The sequence below is a fragment of the Talaromyces proteolyticus genome, assembly GCF_021365285.1.
Source record: "Talaromyces proteolyticus strain PMI_201 chromosome Unknown BGW36scaffold_13, whole genome shotgun sequence".
In the NCBI taxonomy this organism is placed as follows: domain Eukaryota; kingdom Fungi; phylum Ascomycota; class Eurotiomycetes; order Eurotiales; family Trichocomaceae; genus Talaromyces; species Talaromyces proteolyticus.
In genome coordinates, this window is record NW_025764289.1 from 936,149 (window position 1) to 953,199 (window position 17,051).

The 17,051-nt window shown below is 42.9% G+C and overlaps 8 protein-coding genes across 8 annotated transcripts; 4 read left to right on the forward strand and 4 right to left on the reverse strand.

Moving 5' to 3' along the window:
• Positions 1 to 218: 218 nt before the first annotated feature.
• On the reverse strand, positions 219 to 1,400 carry BGW36DRAFT_59754 (uncharacterized protein). The gene has a single exon (XM_046222462.1). It carries the CDS (start codon positions 1,288 to 1,290, stop codon positions 490 to 492), a length of 801 nt encoding a protein of 266 aa, XP_046066975.1. The 5' UTR covers positions 1,291 to 1,400; the 3' UTR covers positions 219 to 489.
• Positions 1,401 to 1,896: 496 nt separating this feature from the next.
• Positions 1,897 to 2,644, forward strand: BGW36DRAFT_389313 (uncharacterized protein; the record flags this gene model as incomplete). The annotated part of the gene is made up of 1 exon (XM_046217330.1): positions 1,897 to 2,644. A coding segment is annotated over one exon (376 nt), but the record flags the coding sequence as incomplete, so codon positions are not given.
• Positions 2,645 to 3,643: 999 nt separating this feature from the next.
• On the forward strand, positions 3,644 to 5,746 carry BGW36DRAFT_350304 (cytochrome P450; the record flags this gene model as incomplete). Its single annotated transcript, XM_046213317.1, has 7 exons — positions 3,644 to 3,842; positions 3,956 to 4,088; positions 4,165 to 4,356; positions 4,418 to 4,566; positions 4,635 to 4,861; positions 4,930 to 5,201; positions 5,266 to 5,746. 7 exons carry the CDS (start codon positions 3,644 to 3,646, stop codon positions 5,618 to 5,620), a joined length of 1,527 nt encoding a protein of 508 aa, XP_046066977.1. The 3' UTR covers positions 5,621 to 5,746.
• A 784-nt stretch (positions 5,747 to 6,530) lies between these two features.
• BGW36DRAFT_364344 (proline iminopeptidase) lies at positions 6,531 to 7,585 on the forward strand (the record flags this gene model as incomplete). Its single annotated transcript, XM_046214546.1, has 3 exons — positions 6,531 to 6,805; positions 6,907 to 7,333; positions 7,400 to 7,585. The coding sequence occupies 3 exons, from the start codon at positions 6,531 to 6,533 to the stop codon at positions 7,583 to 7,585; spliced, it is 888 nt and encodes a 295-aa protein (XP_046066978.1).
• A 140-nt stretch (positions 7,586 to 7,725) lies between these two features.
• Positions 7,726 to 10,129, reverse strand: BGW36DRAFT_364345 (uncharacterized protein; the record flags this gene model as incomplete). Its single annotated transcript, XM_046214547.1, has 5 exons — positions 7,726 to 8,868; positions 8,928 to 8,988; positions 9,048 to 9,364; positions 9,420 to 9,989; positions 10,049 to 10,129. The coding sequence occupies 5 exons, from the start codon at positions 10,127 to 10,129 to the stop codon at positions 7,726 to 7,728; spliced, it is 2,172 nt and encodes a 723-aa protein (XP_046066979.1).
• Positions 10,130 to 10,895: 766 nt separating this feature from the next.
• Positions 10,896 to 12,398, reverse strand: BGW36DRAFT_389321 (uncharacterized protein). The gene is made up of 4 exons (XM_046217331.1): positions 11,877 to 12,398; positions 11,668 to 11,820; positions 11,490 to 11,618; positions 10,896 to 11,426 (listed from the first exon to the last, which is right to left on the reverse strand). The coding sequence occupies exons 1-4, from the start codon at positions 12,010 to 12,012 to the stop codon at positions 11,110 to 11,112; spliced, it is 735 nt and encodes a 244-aa protein (XP_046066980.1). The 5' UTR covers positions 12,013 to 12,398; the 3' UTR covers positions 10,896 to 11,109.
• Positions 12,399 to 13,244: 846 nt separating this feature from the next.
• On the reverse strand, positions 13,245 to 14,199 carry BGW36DRAFT_364347 (short chain dehydrogenase/reductase family; the record flags this gene model as incomplete). The annotated part of the gene is made up of 2 exons (XM_046214548.1): positions 13,245 to 14,077; positions 14,136 to 14,199. 2 exons carry the CDS (start codon positions 14,197 to 14,199, stop codon positions 13,245 to 13,247), a joined length of 897 nt encoding a protein of 298 aa, XP_046066981.1.
• A 1,796-nt stretch (positions 14,200 to 15,995) lies between these two features.
• On the forward strand, positions 15,996 to 16,765 carry BGW36DRAFT_389326 (uncharacterized protein). Its single transcript, XM_046217332.1, has 2 exons — positions 15,996 to 16,447; positions 16,516 to 16,765. Exon 1 carries the CDS (start codon positions 16,106 to 16,108, stop codon positions 16,415 to 16,417), a length of 312 nt encoding a protein of 103 aa, XP_046066982.1. The 5' UTR covers positions 15,996 to 16,105; the 3' UTR covers positions 16,418 to 16,447; positions 16,516 to 16,765.
• The last annotated feature ends 286 nt before the right edge of the window (positions 16,766 to 17,051 follow it).

Consider the following 17,051-nt stretch of genomic DNA (forward strand, 5'->3'; position numbering starts at 1 on the left):
CTGTCTGCTACCGCCCGGTACACGATGGGTGTAAATACTAAGCATTTTGACATTCATTACCTGGATTCTACCAAATTTGTCAACATATGCGTATAGCGGCAAGTGAAAAATGAAGTTAAATGGTAGAAAGCTTTGTACAGACCTGTAGAATTAGGGCTAGGGCATAACCCCAACCCTTATAATTTCGCAGCCGTCCAATCATTCACCCTGCAACCCGGGCGTTCATGATGAGTCATTATTCACTAGATGCTGTCAGCTGCTGTATAGTTACAATAATCGCAGAAAGTCGAGATTGAGTCCTAAACTATAAATATTAGGTATAAATAGAGCAGCTCCTGGTTTCAGAATGCACATTTTCTCTACAGCAAGTCAGTCAAAAATATCTCTTTTGATGCATCACCCTCTAACACCATGCTTGCAAAAAGCATGGAATTATAGACAAGTATAAGACTAGACCAAATTGATCGCTAACTTGTAATGGCAAGCTTTTCAAGTTCGAAGCAGATCTTCCACGCCGTACAGTTCACGTCCAATCTCGCCTAGCGCACGGTATTTTGGATTTAAAGAACTTCCAGGCGGAAAGTTGTCGGTCCAATATTGGGCATCGCGAATCTTTTCACTATTGATCATATCTCCTAGCATGAATATATCATCATCTGGAAGCTCTATTCTCGATTGACGCACATAGTGCCCTTTAAGATCAAGAAAGAGGATAAGAAACTCGTCCGTAGTGAAAGCTGTCTTATCAGCCACCAGAAGATATGTATGGACTGAACGACACTGTACTCTATTATTACTTCCTTCAATAGTGATGAGTTTTTCTTGAAGTTCAGCTGATGAAGCTACCTTTTCTCGGAGCTCTCCGAAAATTTCTTTACGATATTTCTTAGTCACAGAATCTTCTTCTGATAAGAAACACCGTGATAATCCACTTTTTGGACCAACAAGCTCAGGGATGATTTCAAAAACTCGCTCCCAGTCAGTACCAAAGTTGAATATTAACTCATCATCCAATAGTCGCCAGCTGGTCATTGTGTCGTCCACGTCATCGTCTATGTTAGGATTTCCTTCAACTGGTGATTCAAACCATGCCGCTAACTTAGCACTATCTCGAGCTTTCTCTTCCACACTTTCTGCGTAATGTGTTCGAAGCCAGATATTAATACCTTGATAATCCCACTTGGGGTCTCTGATCTGGTTCCAGATCTCCCATGATGCCGAGCGCCACCGAAGGGACCGCCAAGGAGCCAGGATATCTCGGATTTGAGCCGCCGAAGGGGCAATAGCCATTTCTCAGACGTAGGTGAGGTCAGAACCCACTCTTCGGGGATATCGTCTAATGTGTGGACAAAATCATTGATCAATCTGCGGCGCTGGTCCTGATGTGCTTCGGGAGAAAGGGGGTCCCAATGATGCTAAGGAATGGAGATCAATAGGTTGTGAGCCTTTTTTTGCTTTGTTTTAAACTCGACAAGAAACACAAAACAAGGGCAAAATTAGCGAGCTAATGCTTGGGCTAACTTACCAGCAAATATTGCTCGGCTGGGAATGCCCCCCACGGTGGGAACACTTCCGACACGTCTGAGTTGGCGTTAGGGTCCGTTGCCCTTATCGAAAGTGTTAACTGAGAGATATTCGGGAGTTGCTCCATTTTGAGAAGTTGAAGGTGCAAAATGAAATGAAGTCGATAAAAATCTTAAGAAACGAAAGTGAAGAGGCTGATGTATTTGGTTGGGCCAGCGACTAGGCAACGTAGCTGCATGGTAAGCTTATGGCGTGGGGGTTAACTATCCCCATCAGTGACGTGACAGGTCTCTTCGCCGCGCTACCCGGTTGTCTAAGCAAGGAAATTGTACTAGAGAAGTACAAAGATGTCTATCTTTCCCACATACAGAACATGGACGCTCCAGTCCTAGGCGAGAAGGAAAGCAAAGTACTTAAAGCGCATTATGAGCCTAATCACTTATCCAAGGATTGCTCGCCCTTTAATTCGGAAATTCCCTGCTCAGGTATACCGCCAACATACATCCAAGTGGCTGGCATGGACATCATGCGAGATGATGGGCTAGTCTACGCGAGGGCTCTGAAGGATAGTGGTGTGGATGTCAGATTGGATGTCTATCCCGGCATGCTGCATGGTCATTATGTGATTTGGCCTCAACTCAAACAGTCATTCAAATCTCAAATCGACACTCTGTCAGGTGTTGGTTGGCTTTTAGGAATTCGGCTGGAAAGAGAAGTCATCGAACGATTCTGGACTGCGACTGATTGAATTGGGGATGCGGTGATTGAAACAAGAATAAATGGGATACTACGTTGACTCTGACCGAGATTGGGTCATAATATGAATGGCGCGAATGACTTATTTCAATGGTTCCTTGCCGTATACACTTTTCCTCGGTGTGAGGGCTGTGCCAGTAATGAGCGACATTTACTTGTCGACACTTTCGTTAGCATAGGCTTTATTTCGATTCGAGACTTACGACAAATGATGCCTAGTGAACTCTAACTCTTCCCATTGTGGCTGTCTAGTATTCGCATTTCTGTCTAAAGAAGATTCTGGGCAAATCGATTCTCTTCACTGGGCAAGGTCAACGGCCAATTTAGCACGTTTAGGCCGACTTCATATTTTGGAGAGAAATTCTATCACACACGTTGTTTTATACTGCTGAGATGGGTTTCACGAGCATTTAGTGGGGGTTTTGAATTCCAAGATTTGGAGTGGGAGAAACCAGAATTATGTATAGTTGGAGGATAATGGATGTATTTCAACAATACTAAATATATATTGTAATGTATGAGATGGAATCGTTCTCATCATGCTTTATCACCTATTATGAAGTTTAGTCGCTTAATTAATGTAAATATCGGAAACCAGCGATTTCCAATATTATTTACTCGGATTTACTCGGCGTATTAAAACAAAGGCCAAAGGTTTCCATTAACTAGGTACCGTGCACGGTTTTGTTTTGGTGGCGGGGGCCGAGTTTCTTTGTTTGTTAACGTGACAAATCAAAGCCACATCTATTTCTGACTAATCTGTCTTCGTTGGCTCACCAAAGACAAAGAAGATAAATCCTTTTTACCATAGGTGAGGTACTTTCCTAATTTGGAAGACCGCGTGCTAAGGCTGCGGCAATGTAGGTGATATCAAGTCATGCTGTGCCATCTAAATCTAGATACCCATAAGAGGAGAGCTTCATTGGCGTGTGAATCAAAGTGATGCTTTATCCGGATCTCAGGTGACTGCATTTCCGGCGCTTAATATTTTAATCAAGCGAATGGGTATTCCAAACTTTCGATAGACCGACGCAGCTAACTTGGGGAATGTGATCTATCGTATGCAGTGTAACAGATATACTCCGAATAGAACACTTCATCCAGCGCCATTATTTGTAGGATTATAATTAATTTAAATATAATTCGAAGATCACGTACAATCATGCAAGGCATAAGCCTCTACAGCAAGGCTGCCTTAACTGTCACCTTTCCTTTGTTTGCTGGCGCTAAGCGTTCGTTTGCACGTGTATATGACCTCTGCATTTGTGGTAAAAGCTTAGAAGCGCTCGGTACCTCTTTACATCGCGATATTATTGTTCACGATACCAAAAAAGAAAGGAACCTTCCTAAGCAGTTGCATTCAATGGCGTTGCAAGCCATAGCTTTATTAATTACCCTCCTGGGTATATTGTTTCTTTACAAGATCATTAGACCCTCAAATCCAAGAATTGCACCACTACCACCAGGCCCAAAACCAAAGTTATTCATTGGTAACCTATCAGATTTACCGCCAGCAGGAGAGAAAGAATGGCTTCACTGGGCAAAGCACAAGGATTTATATGGTTTTAGTCCCTTTTCTCACGCATACTCTGTATCTTATTTCGACCATGTTACACTTGCACGTGGTACTTTGGTTAATCTTCATGGTCAGTGCTAACAAAGTAAATAAAACCAGGACCAATCAGTTCCATAAGGTTGTTAACCCAGACGATAATTATCATCAATGACATGTCTTTGGCATTTGAGATCCTAGAAAAACGATCTGTAATCCACTCGTCAAGACCTCGATTTGTATTCGCAAATGATCTGTTCGTCATTCCTTTTCATTTCGATTTCTTATCACACTCTATTCTCGGTAAATGTTACTTAAATAGATATATACAGGGTCGGATGGGATAAAGCACTCAGCAGCCAGAACTACACCCCCCTCTTTCGCGCGTACCGTAAAGCTGTCGGTCGTGTAATGGGTTCTCGAAAATCAGTTGCTCAGTTCGACGGGTTACAAGAAATGGAGTCAGAAAAGTTTCTTCTGAGGTTGTTGAAACAGCCAGAGAACTTTAAAAAGCACATTCGGACGTAATGCAACCTCTCCACATTCAAATATATCAAGGAGGAACAAATCTGATATAATTTCTAGTGAAGTCGTAACTGCCGTTCTCAAAATGACTTATGGCTATTCGGTCTCCGACAACGACGACCCTTTACTTGCGTTGGCCGATCAAGCATTGGCAGAGTTTTCCAAAGCTGCTATGCCAGGGGCTTGGCTTGTCGATATCATTCCTGCTTGTAGGTAGCATTGCTTCGCGAATAGATTCTACATTTTAAGATCAGTTGTGATTGTTAACTAATCCAAGTGAAATTTATTCCCGAATGGATGCCTGGAGCTGGATTCAAAAAAACAGCCCGTGCATTTCGTCAGACTACATTAGAATCGACAAGAGTTGGTCTTGATTTCACTAAAAAGGAGATGGCTACTGGAAAGCATATCCCATCTTTCACATCAAATGCCCTTGAGGCAGGGGAAGATGAAGAAATTGTCAAGTGGTCTTCGTTTGCCCTTTATGGTGGAGGAGCGGATACAGTATGACTATTCTATTAAGCATCCCTACAGAGACCTCGGATATTCTGAAACTAACAAATTATCTATAGATCATATCCACTTTAAAATGTTGCTTTCTAGCTCTTATACTGAATCCCGAAGTTCAGCGTCGAGCACAAGAAGAAATTGATCGCGTTGTTGGTTCGGAAAGACTCCCCACCGCTAAGGACCGTGATAACCTCCCATATGTGGACGCAATCGTAAAAGAAACCCTCCGCTGGCAACCAATTGCTCCACTTGGCCTCCCGCACACAGCAGATCAAGATGATGTTGTGGAAGGGTTCTTGATTCCAAAGGGGGCAATTCTTCTTGCCAATATATGGTAAACAAAAGCTTCCTGTACTCGGAATATCTAGCTGCTTTATCGGCTAACTTATACGTGGAAGGTTGTTCAATCACGATCCATCCATCTATAACGATCCATCAATTTTCAACCCTTCTCGTTTCATGCCCACAGAAACCTACGCTGCCCAGCCAGATCCTCATAATGTGACCTTCGGTTTTGGTCGACGCATATGTCCCGGTCGGATATTCGCAGATACTTTTTTGTTTCTTACTATTGCTCAAACCTTATCCGTCTTCTCATTAAGTCAACCTGTAGATGAGGACGGCAAGGTACTGGAACAGGTAGTCGATTTCGAGCCGGGAATAGTCACGCGTCCGGTGGATTATAAGTGCAATTTCACACCGAGGAGTCCAAGGCATGAGCAATTGATTAGAGAGATCGAGACAGAAGCTTAAACGTTGATCTCTATGCCCAGATATGCTCACTCGCCTTCTGTGATCTCCACTAGTCATAGAACGCCTTGATTCATCATCAATTGATCCGTATCACCAAACCTGTAGATATTAAATCGCAGATCTCTAATATAAATTGTTATGACAGACCTCATTCAAAGTTCCAGTATTTCAAAGTAATGCTCTAATATGTGCAGTACATCGATTAACACAACGCAATGTGCGTGACAAGCTTCTATACCAGAATCTAGACAGCTTCAACCCTTTAAGCCGCTTGTGATTCACTACAATTTTTGAAAATATTATTTTCCATCCTCGTGTATCCCGGTAGGTAAGATTTGTGCCATCTCTGAAAGTCATTAGCTAACTTGTTAATGAAGTCCATCATCATGCCTCGGACTTAATGCGGGATATTCCGAATTATCGCTCGTTATTATTTTGCTATTTATCTACTTAATTAAATAAATGAAGTCAGGTACTGTTGATATGTACAGCAAATCACCTCAATTCAGAAATATCCAGGATATCTTCTATATTATTGGTAGTTTAATTGGTGGCAAATCACTTCTGCTTGGTGTTGACTAACAGCGGATTTAACCGAAAGTTATAATGAAGTTGCGCGTAACCCCGCTACGTCAAATCAGACGGATACATGTTTGACTAATATTTGATTATAGAATTGCTTCATCAATTTGTAATGCCCAGGTGTACATAGACCCAAAAATCTATGTGTATAAAAAGGAAGAGTATCCCAGTTGGATTATTTTATTAAATTGGTATTTCCTACAGGACACATTTTCCCACGTCCCTTGCCGACATATCGCATAACATTGAATACTGTACTTCACCGCCCTCATCCACTTTATATTCATAACATACGTGTTATAAACCCTCTTAAACAAATATCAAAAACATGGCTGATAACAAAACAACTTCAACTGTAACGATGGACGACGGGGTCCGGCTGAACGTCAAAATACTTGGACAAGATTCAGCAGGCAGCAAACCTCTTCTCATATCGCTTCATGGAGCACCCGGCCTTTCCACACTTGCAGAGCCAGAGGCCTCTTTTGGATACTTGGCTAACCTTTACCGCGTTCTCGTGTTCGATGCTCGCGGAAGTGGCGCTTCTGACAAGATCGGGCCGTTTACTCACGACCGCTGGATCGAGGACATCGAGATTCTCAGGTGAGATCCACTTCATTTTCATATTTCCTATGGTGGAGAAACTCTGGGTTTGATATTTTTATACAATAATTCAAGGCCTAACTTGCTGATTTCCCATGTAGAAAGTGGGCTGGCGCAGAGACATTTATCCTAGCAGGAGCCTCTTACGGTGGTTTTATAGCACTAGACTATGCCATAAAACACGGCGACAGACTACAGGGCTTAATTCTCAGAGATACATGGGCAAACGGCAAAGTTGGTCCGATGAATGCGCTAGCAAATATTCTCACGTCAAACAGGGTCAAAGTCGATGTGGCCCGTCAAGTCCGGCTTTGGTCTGGAACATCACTCAATGATCAGGACCATGCAGAAGGAGTCCAAGAAATACTACCAATTTTCACCCCGCCACCGGAAATTGTTCCGCCAAAAGAACAGAATGAATCAACTGAATTCCAAGGGTCGGTCGAATTCTACTCTGCCACGCAGAATGCTGCCTTTAGTGAGAATATGCCGCGGTTTGATGTGCGTCATCGTTTGAAGGAGATCAAGGTAAATCATAAGACAACTGAAGATGTTTTGACAAAAGTTTTCTGATAACCCTTTTCTTAACCCTAGACACCTACACTTGTCATCGTCGGTCGCCATGATTATATCGCGCCAGTGGCATGTAGTGAGGAAATAGCGAACGCTATCCCCAACGCAAGATTGGAAATTTTTGAGCTATCGGGTCATAGTCCCCCGTCAGATGAGCCAGAAAAGTTTGAGAGAATACTTTCCAGCTTTCTAAAGTCAGAGATTTGATAGTATGTAGTATTTTCGCACTAGGTAAAGTTTAGTCTTGTTATCTACTGTTGGGCGTATCAATTTAGCACTTGTGACGAAGTAAATTTAGAGCATAATCAATTGCAACCTACTTCATTTTGAGTAACAGATAATATCATTTAGAAAGTGTTATTCTCAGTGTCCAACAAAGCAGAAATGATTTGCTCCGAGTCCATTCCCGCAAAGTCCCATAGTGCGTCAGTCTCAGTATCTAAATCATGCATATCTGAAAATTTTGCGGAATGTCCTTGTATAGGGTCAAATAATTGTGAGTCCATCCAAGCCGTGTTAAAGAAATCAGGATCTGCTGTTGAGACTTCAACCCCAGAAGCAAATAGAGATGGACGATCCGATAGAAAGGTTGTTGTAACTGGATCTAGATACTCTGGGTTGATTTCATTTGTGGTAGAAGTTATACCATAACCGTTCTCTGGTGGCTGTCTAACAGTGTCCTTGTGGGTGGTGGGAGGTATTTGTGTTGAGTCGTCTTTGAGAATAGGCGAAGGTTGTGACACGTCATTGTTCTCCACAAAGGTGGGCTGAGAGTTCAAAGGTAATGAGGGAAACAACGTTAGGTTGTTGAGTCTGTATTTTAAATCATCAAAACTCGACTTTTCAATGGTCCCACCATCAGACCACTGTTGGAGTTTTTGCAAGACTTGGAGGCAGATATTCTCGAGAGCAGAGGTATGGCCCGCAATATTCGGCCAACGGCGGGATACTCTACCGACCAAGAATGGAATTGCCGTTATGTATTTATTCAAGGTCGAAAGGTCTTCTCCTGCGAGAGGCGTTTGGTCTCGCCGTGTAGATTCCATTCCAGTCATTATACATGCTAACAGGCAGATTCCTGACTCGATAATAATATGAGCGGCATGCCATAGATAGAACAGCTTGCCTGTTCTGTCCAGAACGCTGAATTTCCTAATCAATGATGCCGCAGCTTTAAGTGCTCTCTGGTGCATTTCCCCTGTTGGAGTAGGAAAACGTGGAGAAGGACGGTTAAGCCTTAAAATCTGCAAACTGTAATGTAACTCATGAAACTCAAGTGTGTTGGAAAGATCGGAACTTTGAGCAATCATGCTATACCATTCATCTAAGCGTTCATGCATACCTTCAAACCACTCATCAAAGAATGCGTTCGACAGAGGACCTTCTATTCGATAAGAAGGATAATATAAAGAGACTGTGATTTCGGATTCTATTTGACGAAGAAGCCACACGTGTCGAGTTGGTAATGCTTTCGAATCAAAATCGGGGAACTGGAAATTTCGACTTAGTGCTTTGGTCTATTGAATTCTTCGGTTGCTAGAGCTCTCACTTTTGCAGTGATGACAGATGTTGGGAATAGAAATGGCTGGCAACGAGTTACATTCACAGCACTAGTTGTGGTTTCAGTAAAGTATTCTATTCACCACGATTCAAAAGGATAAGACCATACGAGTCCATACTATATGAGTGCCAGAACAATCTCCTTCGAACGTTTAATGTCGTGTTATCCAGTTTTGTCGTGGCCGACGCAGGTAATTCATGGTGCAGTCCAAGATTCACCGATAATCTACTGGCCGCTTCTGCACACCTAAAGCAATCAACATCCGTGGGATTGAGGCAGCCATAATGTGTCAGAAGATGAAGTGCCTGTAGCCGTTCCCATGGATCTGATAGGCCTACTCTAGGAAGGTGGTCGACTGCTTTCATCCAAAATCCATGCGTGGCCTTTATGGCCCTTGCTTCATTCTCATGGGTAAGTGTATTTGTCTGGGAAATGTTAGCTCATGTTTTGTACAAGTCACCGAGAAGGTTCATCACAAACACTTATTGCTAAAGTTATATGGACGTAGAACACATCGGCGTCCGAGGGCTGGGAATTAGTATAGACTCTGTCGCAAGCCTCGTACAAGTCTATTTCTTCGATCGCCGGGTACTGGGGGCGGTATATTTCGCAGTAATGTTTCAACATGGCATCCACCACATGTCTAGGGACTGAGGATGCATTAATAGCGTGAGGTGACTGCTCCCAAGTATACTTAAAGGTGGCTTCCGGTGGTATCTGAAACTTGAGGTGTGGCATAGGTGAACTGGAAAGAAAGAATGGCGAACTTAGTGGCAGCTTGTCAGTGTCGTGTTTGCTAAAGGAACCCCTGGGATGAACAATATTTCTTGCTACAGCAGTAGAAAGTCCTTCAGCGGTCGCATTTGCAATATCTGAAGGTGTTCGAGTTTGTTTCTTGACACGCGACAGTTCATTCTCAAGACGGGCAATCTCTTCTTCAAGGTGCACCGTGGCGCCTCGAGGCTTATCAACGCGCTGGATCGCATCGTAGCCTAAGCACTCCACTCCGGCTTTGGAACAGGAGCCACATATTGGATATTGCAAGTCGCACTATGAAGTTCGTTAGTTAAAAAAAGGCAAGTTTTCTCCCCTTACAAGATGCATCTCACCCGTATTTTTCTTCTACGGCAACGCGAGCAAGCCTTATTTTGCCTGTGTCTTCTTGAAGGGTTCAATTCTCTGTTGCTCATTATGAGCACAATATGCCGGTATTTTGACTTATAAACACGAAAAGCATGGCTTCAAAAGGGCCAGGAGTATCTATAGCAGTGGATAATAGATACTATGCGCCTTCAACGCGTCTGTTGACTGAGTGAAGAATGCGCCTATCTTTCTCGGCCCTAACTAAATGCTCATTTTTAGCGTCTGGTAGGTACTTGGTTAATGCCGGTCTCAAGAAAGCGGTTTCGATTCCCGCACCCTGGAAAACTTACTTAAATACCCCATCTTGCGAGGCTCAGAACACAATGCCAAGGCCAACTTAATGGGACAACCGGATCAATGTTCCTTGAATGCAAACTTGTTACATTTTGAATGTCACCATGATGGTCGAGTTGAATGGCCCTATGATGTGTAAGCTGAGCAGTTCCAAATATTCTCCGGCTGCCCTAACATTTCCCCCCAGAGTGGTTAGCATCTTCGGTTCTGAAAGTCGATCGACTTATCGAATTCCGAAGTACCCGCGTTCGAATCGCGGTAGGACCTAATTTTTTAAATCTCGTATAAGAGATTCATCGCAATAGGTACCGAAGATTGAGTGTCACCGCTGTTTCACTAACGAATCCCACCGCCACTACAGCCAGTTGGCAACCTTTTTGTCCGGAAACAGCATGTAAATACAATCTATTACTGACTTCTTCCCATAATTTACATGAGAATCCTCGCAAAGCTTAATAGGACAGATACGTACCGTAGTTGAGGAATCGCTATACAGGTTTACCTTGCCAAAGAGCTAGATTTATTCTGACATGTAATGCCCATAGAAATTCTTTAGACTCGTATTAATATTAAACTCAAAAGCATCTTTAACCTAATAGTACAATTTGTCATCAGGTTCAAAGAACGAATCTTCCAAATAGCAAACTAATGTAACAATGGAAATATCAATTTTGCATTCATCATTAGGTCTGGTATTGTTTCAGCAGCCTTATGCGGGGACACTTTCATTAATTCAGTAAGTAGTCGCATCTCCGCCAACAGTTCGGCTGTTATCCACATCTGAATCGACACGAGGGTCAAGCTTGTTAGCCAGGTTGGAATCATGAGGGCCAGCCGTTTGTTGAGCACTACCACTGCCGGGAGTAGCGTAGCTGCTGCCAGATGGCACCCCGCCTGAAGCAAGGTTCTGGTGACGAGCGCGGTTATCCAAGTCGCTGTCAACGCGAGGATCCAACTTGTTGGCCACATTCGAGCTATGAGGACCAGCGTTGGTGGACTGAACGTTATTGCCACTGAGACCAGCTCCACCGATGTCAGAGCCGAGTTGACCTAATCTCGTCAGAAATACTCATATTTCACAAAGACTTATTCAAATGGAGTGAAAAGATATACCTTGGTTGCTTCCAATGCTAGGATCGGCAAAATCAACACGGTCAGAGCCAAGAGGACCATGACTAGTTGATTGAGGGTTATCATAGCTTCCTCCTGTAGAGGTAAATCCGCCTGCAGCTCCATATTGACCTGTAATTGTTAGCCTGGCATATTTGCACTTAGGGTAGAAACCACATGCTTTGGTCGCTATCAATGCGTGGATCGGCCTTATTAGCCAGGCTGGAGTCATGAGGACCAACATTGGCTGATCGGGGGTTGTCATATCCTGTGTTGATTCCAGTAGTACCTCCAACGCCGGTGGCAGTTGCGCTGGTACCTGCTGCGCGGTTGTCTTGGTTCATTTGTTAGACAATTCACTGTATATAAAATGTACCAAAGAAAACTTACCGCGGTCGCTATCAACACGAGGGTCCAGCTTGTTTGCTAGGTTGGAGTCATGAGGTCCAGCATTGGAAGATTTGCTGGGCTTATCATGATCCTTATGGGTGATGGAATCTTTGACCTCTTTCAAGAAATTCGACATGGTGATTGGTGGTTATTACGATAAATATTATTTAATAAGGGATGTGCCGATTATGGTTTATTGCATCTTCTCTGGGCCTGGATGGCCCTAGGCTACCTATATACCTTGTACTGGGACTACCTATCTCGAGATCGCCCTTTGAGTCTACGTCTGAATGATGACATGGCTCGTCGAAACCTTGTAAGTCCTTCTATCTTCTAATCACAGGTTTTTTTATTGCGTGTTGTATAGACGTCATTCCCACAAGTATTGCATGTCTGCCTCCATGGAAGCAAGGCACTTCATGCAATGCGCCTCATCGAGGTCTTATGTGGCTCCGTGGCGTTAGGCCTAGTCGGTGATTCGCGATTGCTGATCCTTCATTCTTGAATACGAAAGAAGAATAACCGCGTGACAGGAAATAATTAGCGTGGTTGTAAATCAGGCTGGAGAACTTCGCGCTGGTTGGCGGGATTGGTGCCTGATATGACATAAGTATGATTTCAGTGCGAGAAGTCCTGAAACTGAAACTAGGTGGGCATAGCTGCCAATTTATGAGCTACACTTTTCTTTTTCGGTAAATAAGTATATCGAGATACAGAAATTTGGTCGCTGTACATTTAGTGTTGCGATAAATACAATAAACATACAAAGGGGGTTATTTATGGTATATATGTAGGTGCTTTCAAATTTTCCACGAGCAGGCTCGGACCGATCCTTAGACTTCCGACATTTTTCCACTCAAAAAAAAGGTCTGACAGACTGTGGTTTAAAGGGTCAATTAAGCCTTTTATGTCGCCACAACTAAGTCTAACTACGCAGCCGCATCCAATACAACGTTTCCTAGTCGTCGCCTATCTTAAGGTCTTTGAAAATTTGGGTTTAGGATTATTTAAACAATTGCAGTGACGATTGAGTCCTAACAGGCGTAGCTGTAGATGATAGATGACCAAATTATTCTTGTTAGCGCTATTAAAAATCTGACAATCTAATAGAAATATGAAAATATGCCTCACGCTCTTGAATGGAAGAAACTTAATCGTACTCCAGAGTGAGCATAATTAATTAGATTTCAACAACCGTGGAAGAATCATTACAAAAATAGCCGGAATGCTGATAAGAGGCCTACTAGAATACACTAATTGAGCAATTAATTGGATGGGAGTTTAAATCGTTATAAATGAGGCAACGATCAAAATTATAAATCGATTGCACCAGCAGAAGGAGTCAAATCAAAAAATATATCCAAATAATCAAATAGTGCCCGTTGATAGAACGTAGCCTCCGTCCACAACGATCGTCTGCCCATTAACGTACTGGTTAGTAGCCGCGTAAAGCACTGCATTTCCCATATCCTTATCATTCCCTGGTCTTCCGGCCGGGATCTTGTTCTCATACCGTTCCTTAGGCAGAGAACTCTTCTGAGCCTCGTCACTCTCATGTGCTGTCATCTCACTCGGAAAGACCCCTGGAGCAATATTGTTGATTCTGATTTTGAGGCCAGAGGAGGTAATTTCATGTGCAAGCATTTTTGTCAAATGAATAGCAGCCGCCTTCGATGTGTTATAATTGAAATGATGTTGAGAAATCTTCACAATGCCGGAGATCGATGATATATTAATTATTGTGCTAGACCAGCCATGTTCAATCTCGGTTCCCTTGTTTAGTAGCGGTAGGAATGTCGAGGACATGAAATAAAGCTGGCATACATTTGCCCGGTACACTGATTGCCAATCCTCTACGGTCTGAGCGTCTTGGTCAAAGAGTGTTTCACGAAGCCCGTGAGGGTCTTGACGTTGAGTGTCTTCTCTTGCAGAACTTGATACTCCAGCGTTATTGATGAGAATGGAGAGATGCTTTTCGCGAGCTTCGAAATCCTTGTGCACTTGTTCCACGCCCTCCTTGGTCGAAACGTCCGCTGCCGGTAACGCGATGATTTGACCCTCGATATCCTTGCCATATAACTTGGCCACGCGATTGAGTTTATCTTGAGTGCGACCGACAATGTACACTTTTGCACCGTTAACAGCAAGAGCCTGTGTAGCCATGAGGCCAATGCCCGAGCCTCCACCGGTTACCAATGCCACTGTTCAAATCTCAGGATTAGAATGCTGTTTTGGAAAGCAAATGGTGATTGGGGCTACCTTTGTTCTTGACATTGAAGAGGGTGGACAGTTTAAAATGGTCATTGTTCACGTTTTCGGCCATTCTGCTTTCTTTAAGTCTTGATGGATAAACCTGAGATTAAAAAACTTCGATACTTTCTTTGTCACGTAGCTTGTAATAAAAAAGTAAATAATTGATGAACCTTTCCCCCCAGGTGTTAGATATAAGAGAGTTCAGGAATATCCACGCTGAATATAATAATGAGGTTTTTATGACGTTCATCATCGTGCAATTGCCACCCGGTAATGGATGGGTTTGAATACCCTTCAAGAGAGCGAACTATTCAAAATGTTCTACATCAGGTATCCTGTCCGCATTGGCTGCGTCATTAAGATGTATTGTACAAGGGATCAATCACAGTGTATTGATATCAAGAATAGTCACTACCAAGCCTAAAAAACCGGGTATTTTAAGGTGATATTGAGCTCACCCTAGCTATGTAATTCAACAAGTTATCTTGATTTGCATTAAGAAGATTACAATATATCCAAACTGTTTGGAAAGCAGTTACATTTTAATTGAAAGCGCACATGTTAGTTAGTGTATCTGTCTTCCCAATTATCAATTGATGCAGCTATCGATTTATCAACACCAGGTCGTATCTTCAAACTCTGTTGGAGGCCGTCCCCACTGATCTGGCTGTGATTAGCTAGTGCTAATTATGGGAAAAGGCATGTGAAGGAAAAATCTCTTTGGAAACCACTTTATAACTATAATTACCATGAATAGGGTAGTGAGAAGCTAGCTAGCAGAGACACAGGATGACATCATATTGGCGATTTCATGGCAGCAGCGGAGACTCGCAGCCAATCGGAAGATGCCCGTGAAGCCTAGTTTGCAATGGGAAAGCAATTTCGCCTTTGTCTTTATTACTTGAATCCATACAAGATACGCAGCTGTAACGTATGTGGCTAGAACTCATCCATGCATTGAATCAAGTGTGCATTGGCTTATGACGTAAGAACTGGCCCAATGTTGATTGGTCGCATCCGAGCACGCCACACTCGCGCAAGTGATTTGCAATTAGCAACTCGACTTTGGAGAGCGGGGGCAGGTCTGACAGCTGGGCTTGGGAAACTACGACAGGTGCACGCTTCAAATGTTGATATCCGGGGGTTTATTTCCCGTCATTCTCACTCTTAACCTGAAGGAGCTAGTCAAGGTGTTTTAGCAGCGCCTTTCTGAGATAATTGAATTTGATTTTGATAATTTACCGCCCCATTTATATAATTGCATTAATCAATTAGAAAACCCTAGCGAGGTTTAGGTCTCTTTTTCAGGGCCCCAGCCATCTATTCGTTTTATGGCGAAATGTCTTTATATTATAACACTACCTCACAGCAGCGAGAGTCAGCTAAGTACCTCCTACAATATTTCTAGGCTGTCAACGGCGACAGTATCTGTGGAAGGACGAGGAGAGATCGAACACCTTTTCACGGTCTTTTCAAATTGACTGTTCAAGTAATATAGGCATTACTGAACCTTGTCACTATTTTTAAATGCCTAATGATCACAGCGAAAGTAACCCTTTTCCGACTTGCTTGACTAGATGTTTTCAGGCGGTCGTGGTCCCACTTGACGTTCCAAACCCTAGCCTATAGATATCTCATTGGCTAATTAACATGCAAATGCTACTACTTCCACAAAAATCAAGGAATCCTCAAATGTGTATCACATTCCTCGGAACTTCTACCCGGACGAATATTATTATGCATTCCCTGCGACGGAAGCCAGCATCCATGCACGCACTAGGAATGGGGACATGGAATCCTTGATAGTCTAGGCCCTTTATGTTGGTCATTTATAGCGATTACCACACATACACTATTGTTAAACATCAATATTCTCCAATTTTACTATTGCGGTAAAATATTAGCTCACACAATTACCCCACCGTTGGGTCCAAATTAACAAATCAATTCTTCTCCAACTCCTACACGGCTCTGAAATGTCCCTCGTTTCGTCTATAACCCCACACCCATCCGATTCTCGCAGTGTTGAAAGGAAAACAAAACTAGAGCGAGTTGTGCACTGGCTTTCTTTGAGCTCGAAATATAGACTTACCGACGGAAGCTCAGCTCCATTGAGCGAGAATACGGAAAATATTCCTCACCTTGACCACGATAGCTCAAACAATATCGGACAAACGTGCAAGTCTTGCAGGGAGCGAAACTCCAAGTGTGATGGGAAACATCCAAGGTGTTCAAGTTGTTTATACGAGCAGTTGATGTGCTTTTATGTCGGGTCGAGTAGGAAATGAATGTGTAAGGGGAACGACACTTATCATTTCGTGAGCAATCCTCTTAATCCATGAGTATTGGATTGTCGTTCATATGTTCTCTAAGTATATGGTAGTAGTCTAGTAAAATTATTCGTCTCCAAAGCCGTTGAATCTTGTTGTAGAATGATCTGTCTCGTCGAATGAATTATAGCTACTTCTTTCGATTTTGATAGTACCTCTTCTAACGAGCTTGGAGTTGGAAGCCAGTCTCAATTGTGCGATCTAATCATTTCACTCCTGACAGAGAGAGCTCAGAGAGGGCGTGCAATTTGTGAGATTTGTCATTTACCGACTGAATCAATGCAACTTTATTCAAATACAAGACCGAGGTTTTTGAGACTACTTATATCGGATATCTATTCACGTTCTCCTTGGAAATGACACAATATACACCGACGTAATAATGAATGGATCTTATTTGATGGACAAATAATAGTATTCGAAGTAAAGCCAACTCTACTTTGAGAGTTTGAGGTGCTAATCAAAGGTATTTCAAATCGGTTATTGTTGAGTCTTGCAGCCCATTCAGATCACTGTAAACAACTTAGAGAGGTAGGTCTTACGTCTACCGTATTGCCGATCCAGGTAATATGCTGGTCTGGGCGGCAAAGTA

What these genes read in the sequence shown, in the direction of transcription:
- BGW36DRAFT_59754 (XM_046222462.1), bottom strand. Translation starts at nt 1,290, where the DNA reads ATGGCTATTGCCCCTTCGGCGGCTCAAATCCGAGATATCCTGGCTCCT.
- BGW36DRAFT_389321 (XM_046217331.1), bottom strand. Translation starts at nt 12,012, where the DNA reads ATGTCGAATTTCTTGAAAGAGGTCAAAGATTCCATCACCCATAAGGAT. An exon ending in ACGCATTGATAGCGACCAAA is followed by an intron (nt 11,619 to 11,667) that starts GCATGTGGTTTC and finishes TAACAATTACAG; the next exon opens with GTCAATATGGAGCTGCAGGC. An exon ending in TAGCATTGGAAGCAACCAAG is followed by an intron (nt 11,427 to 11,489) that starts GTATATCTTTTC and finishes TGACGAGATTAG; the next exon opens with GTCAACTCGGCTCTGACATC.
- BGW36DRAFT_389326 (XM_046217332.1), top strand. Translation starts at nt 16,106, where the DNA reads ATGTCCCTCGTTTCGTCTATAACCCCACACCCATCCGATTCTCGCAGT.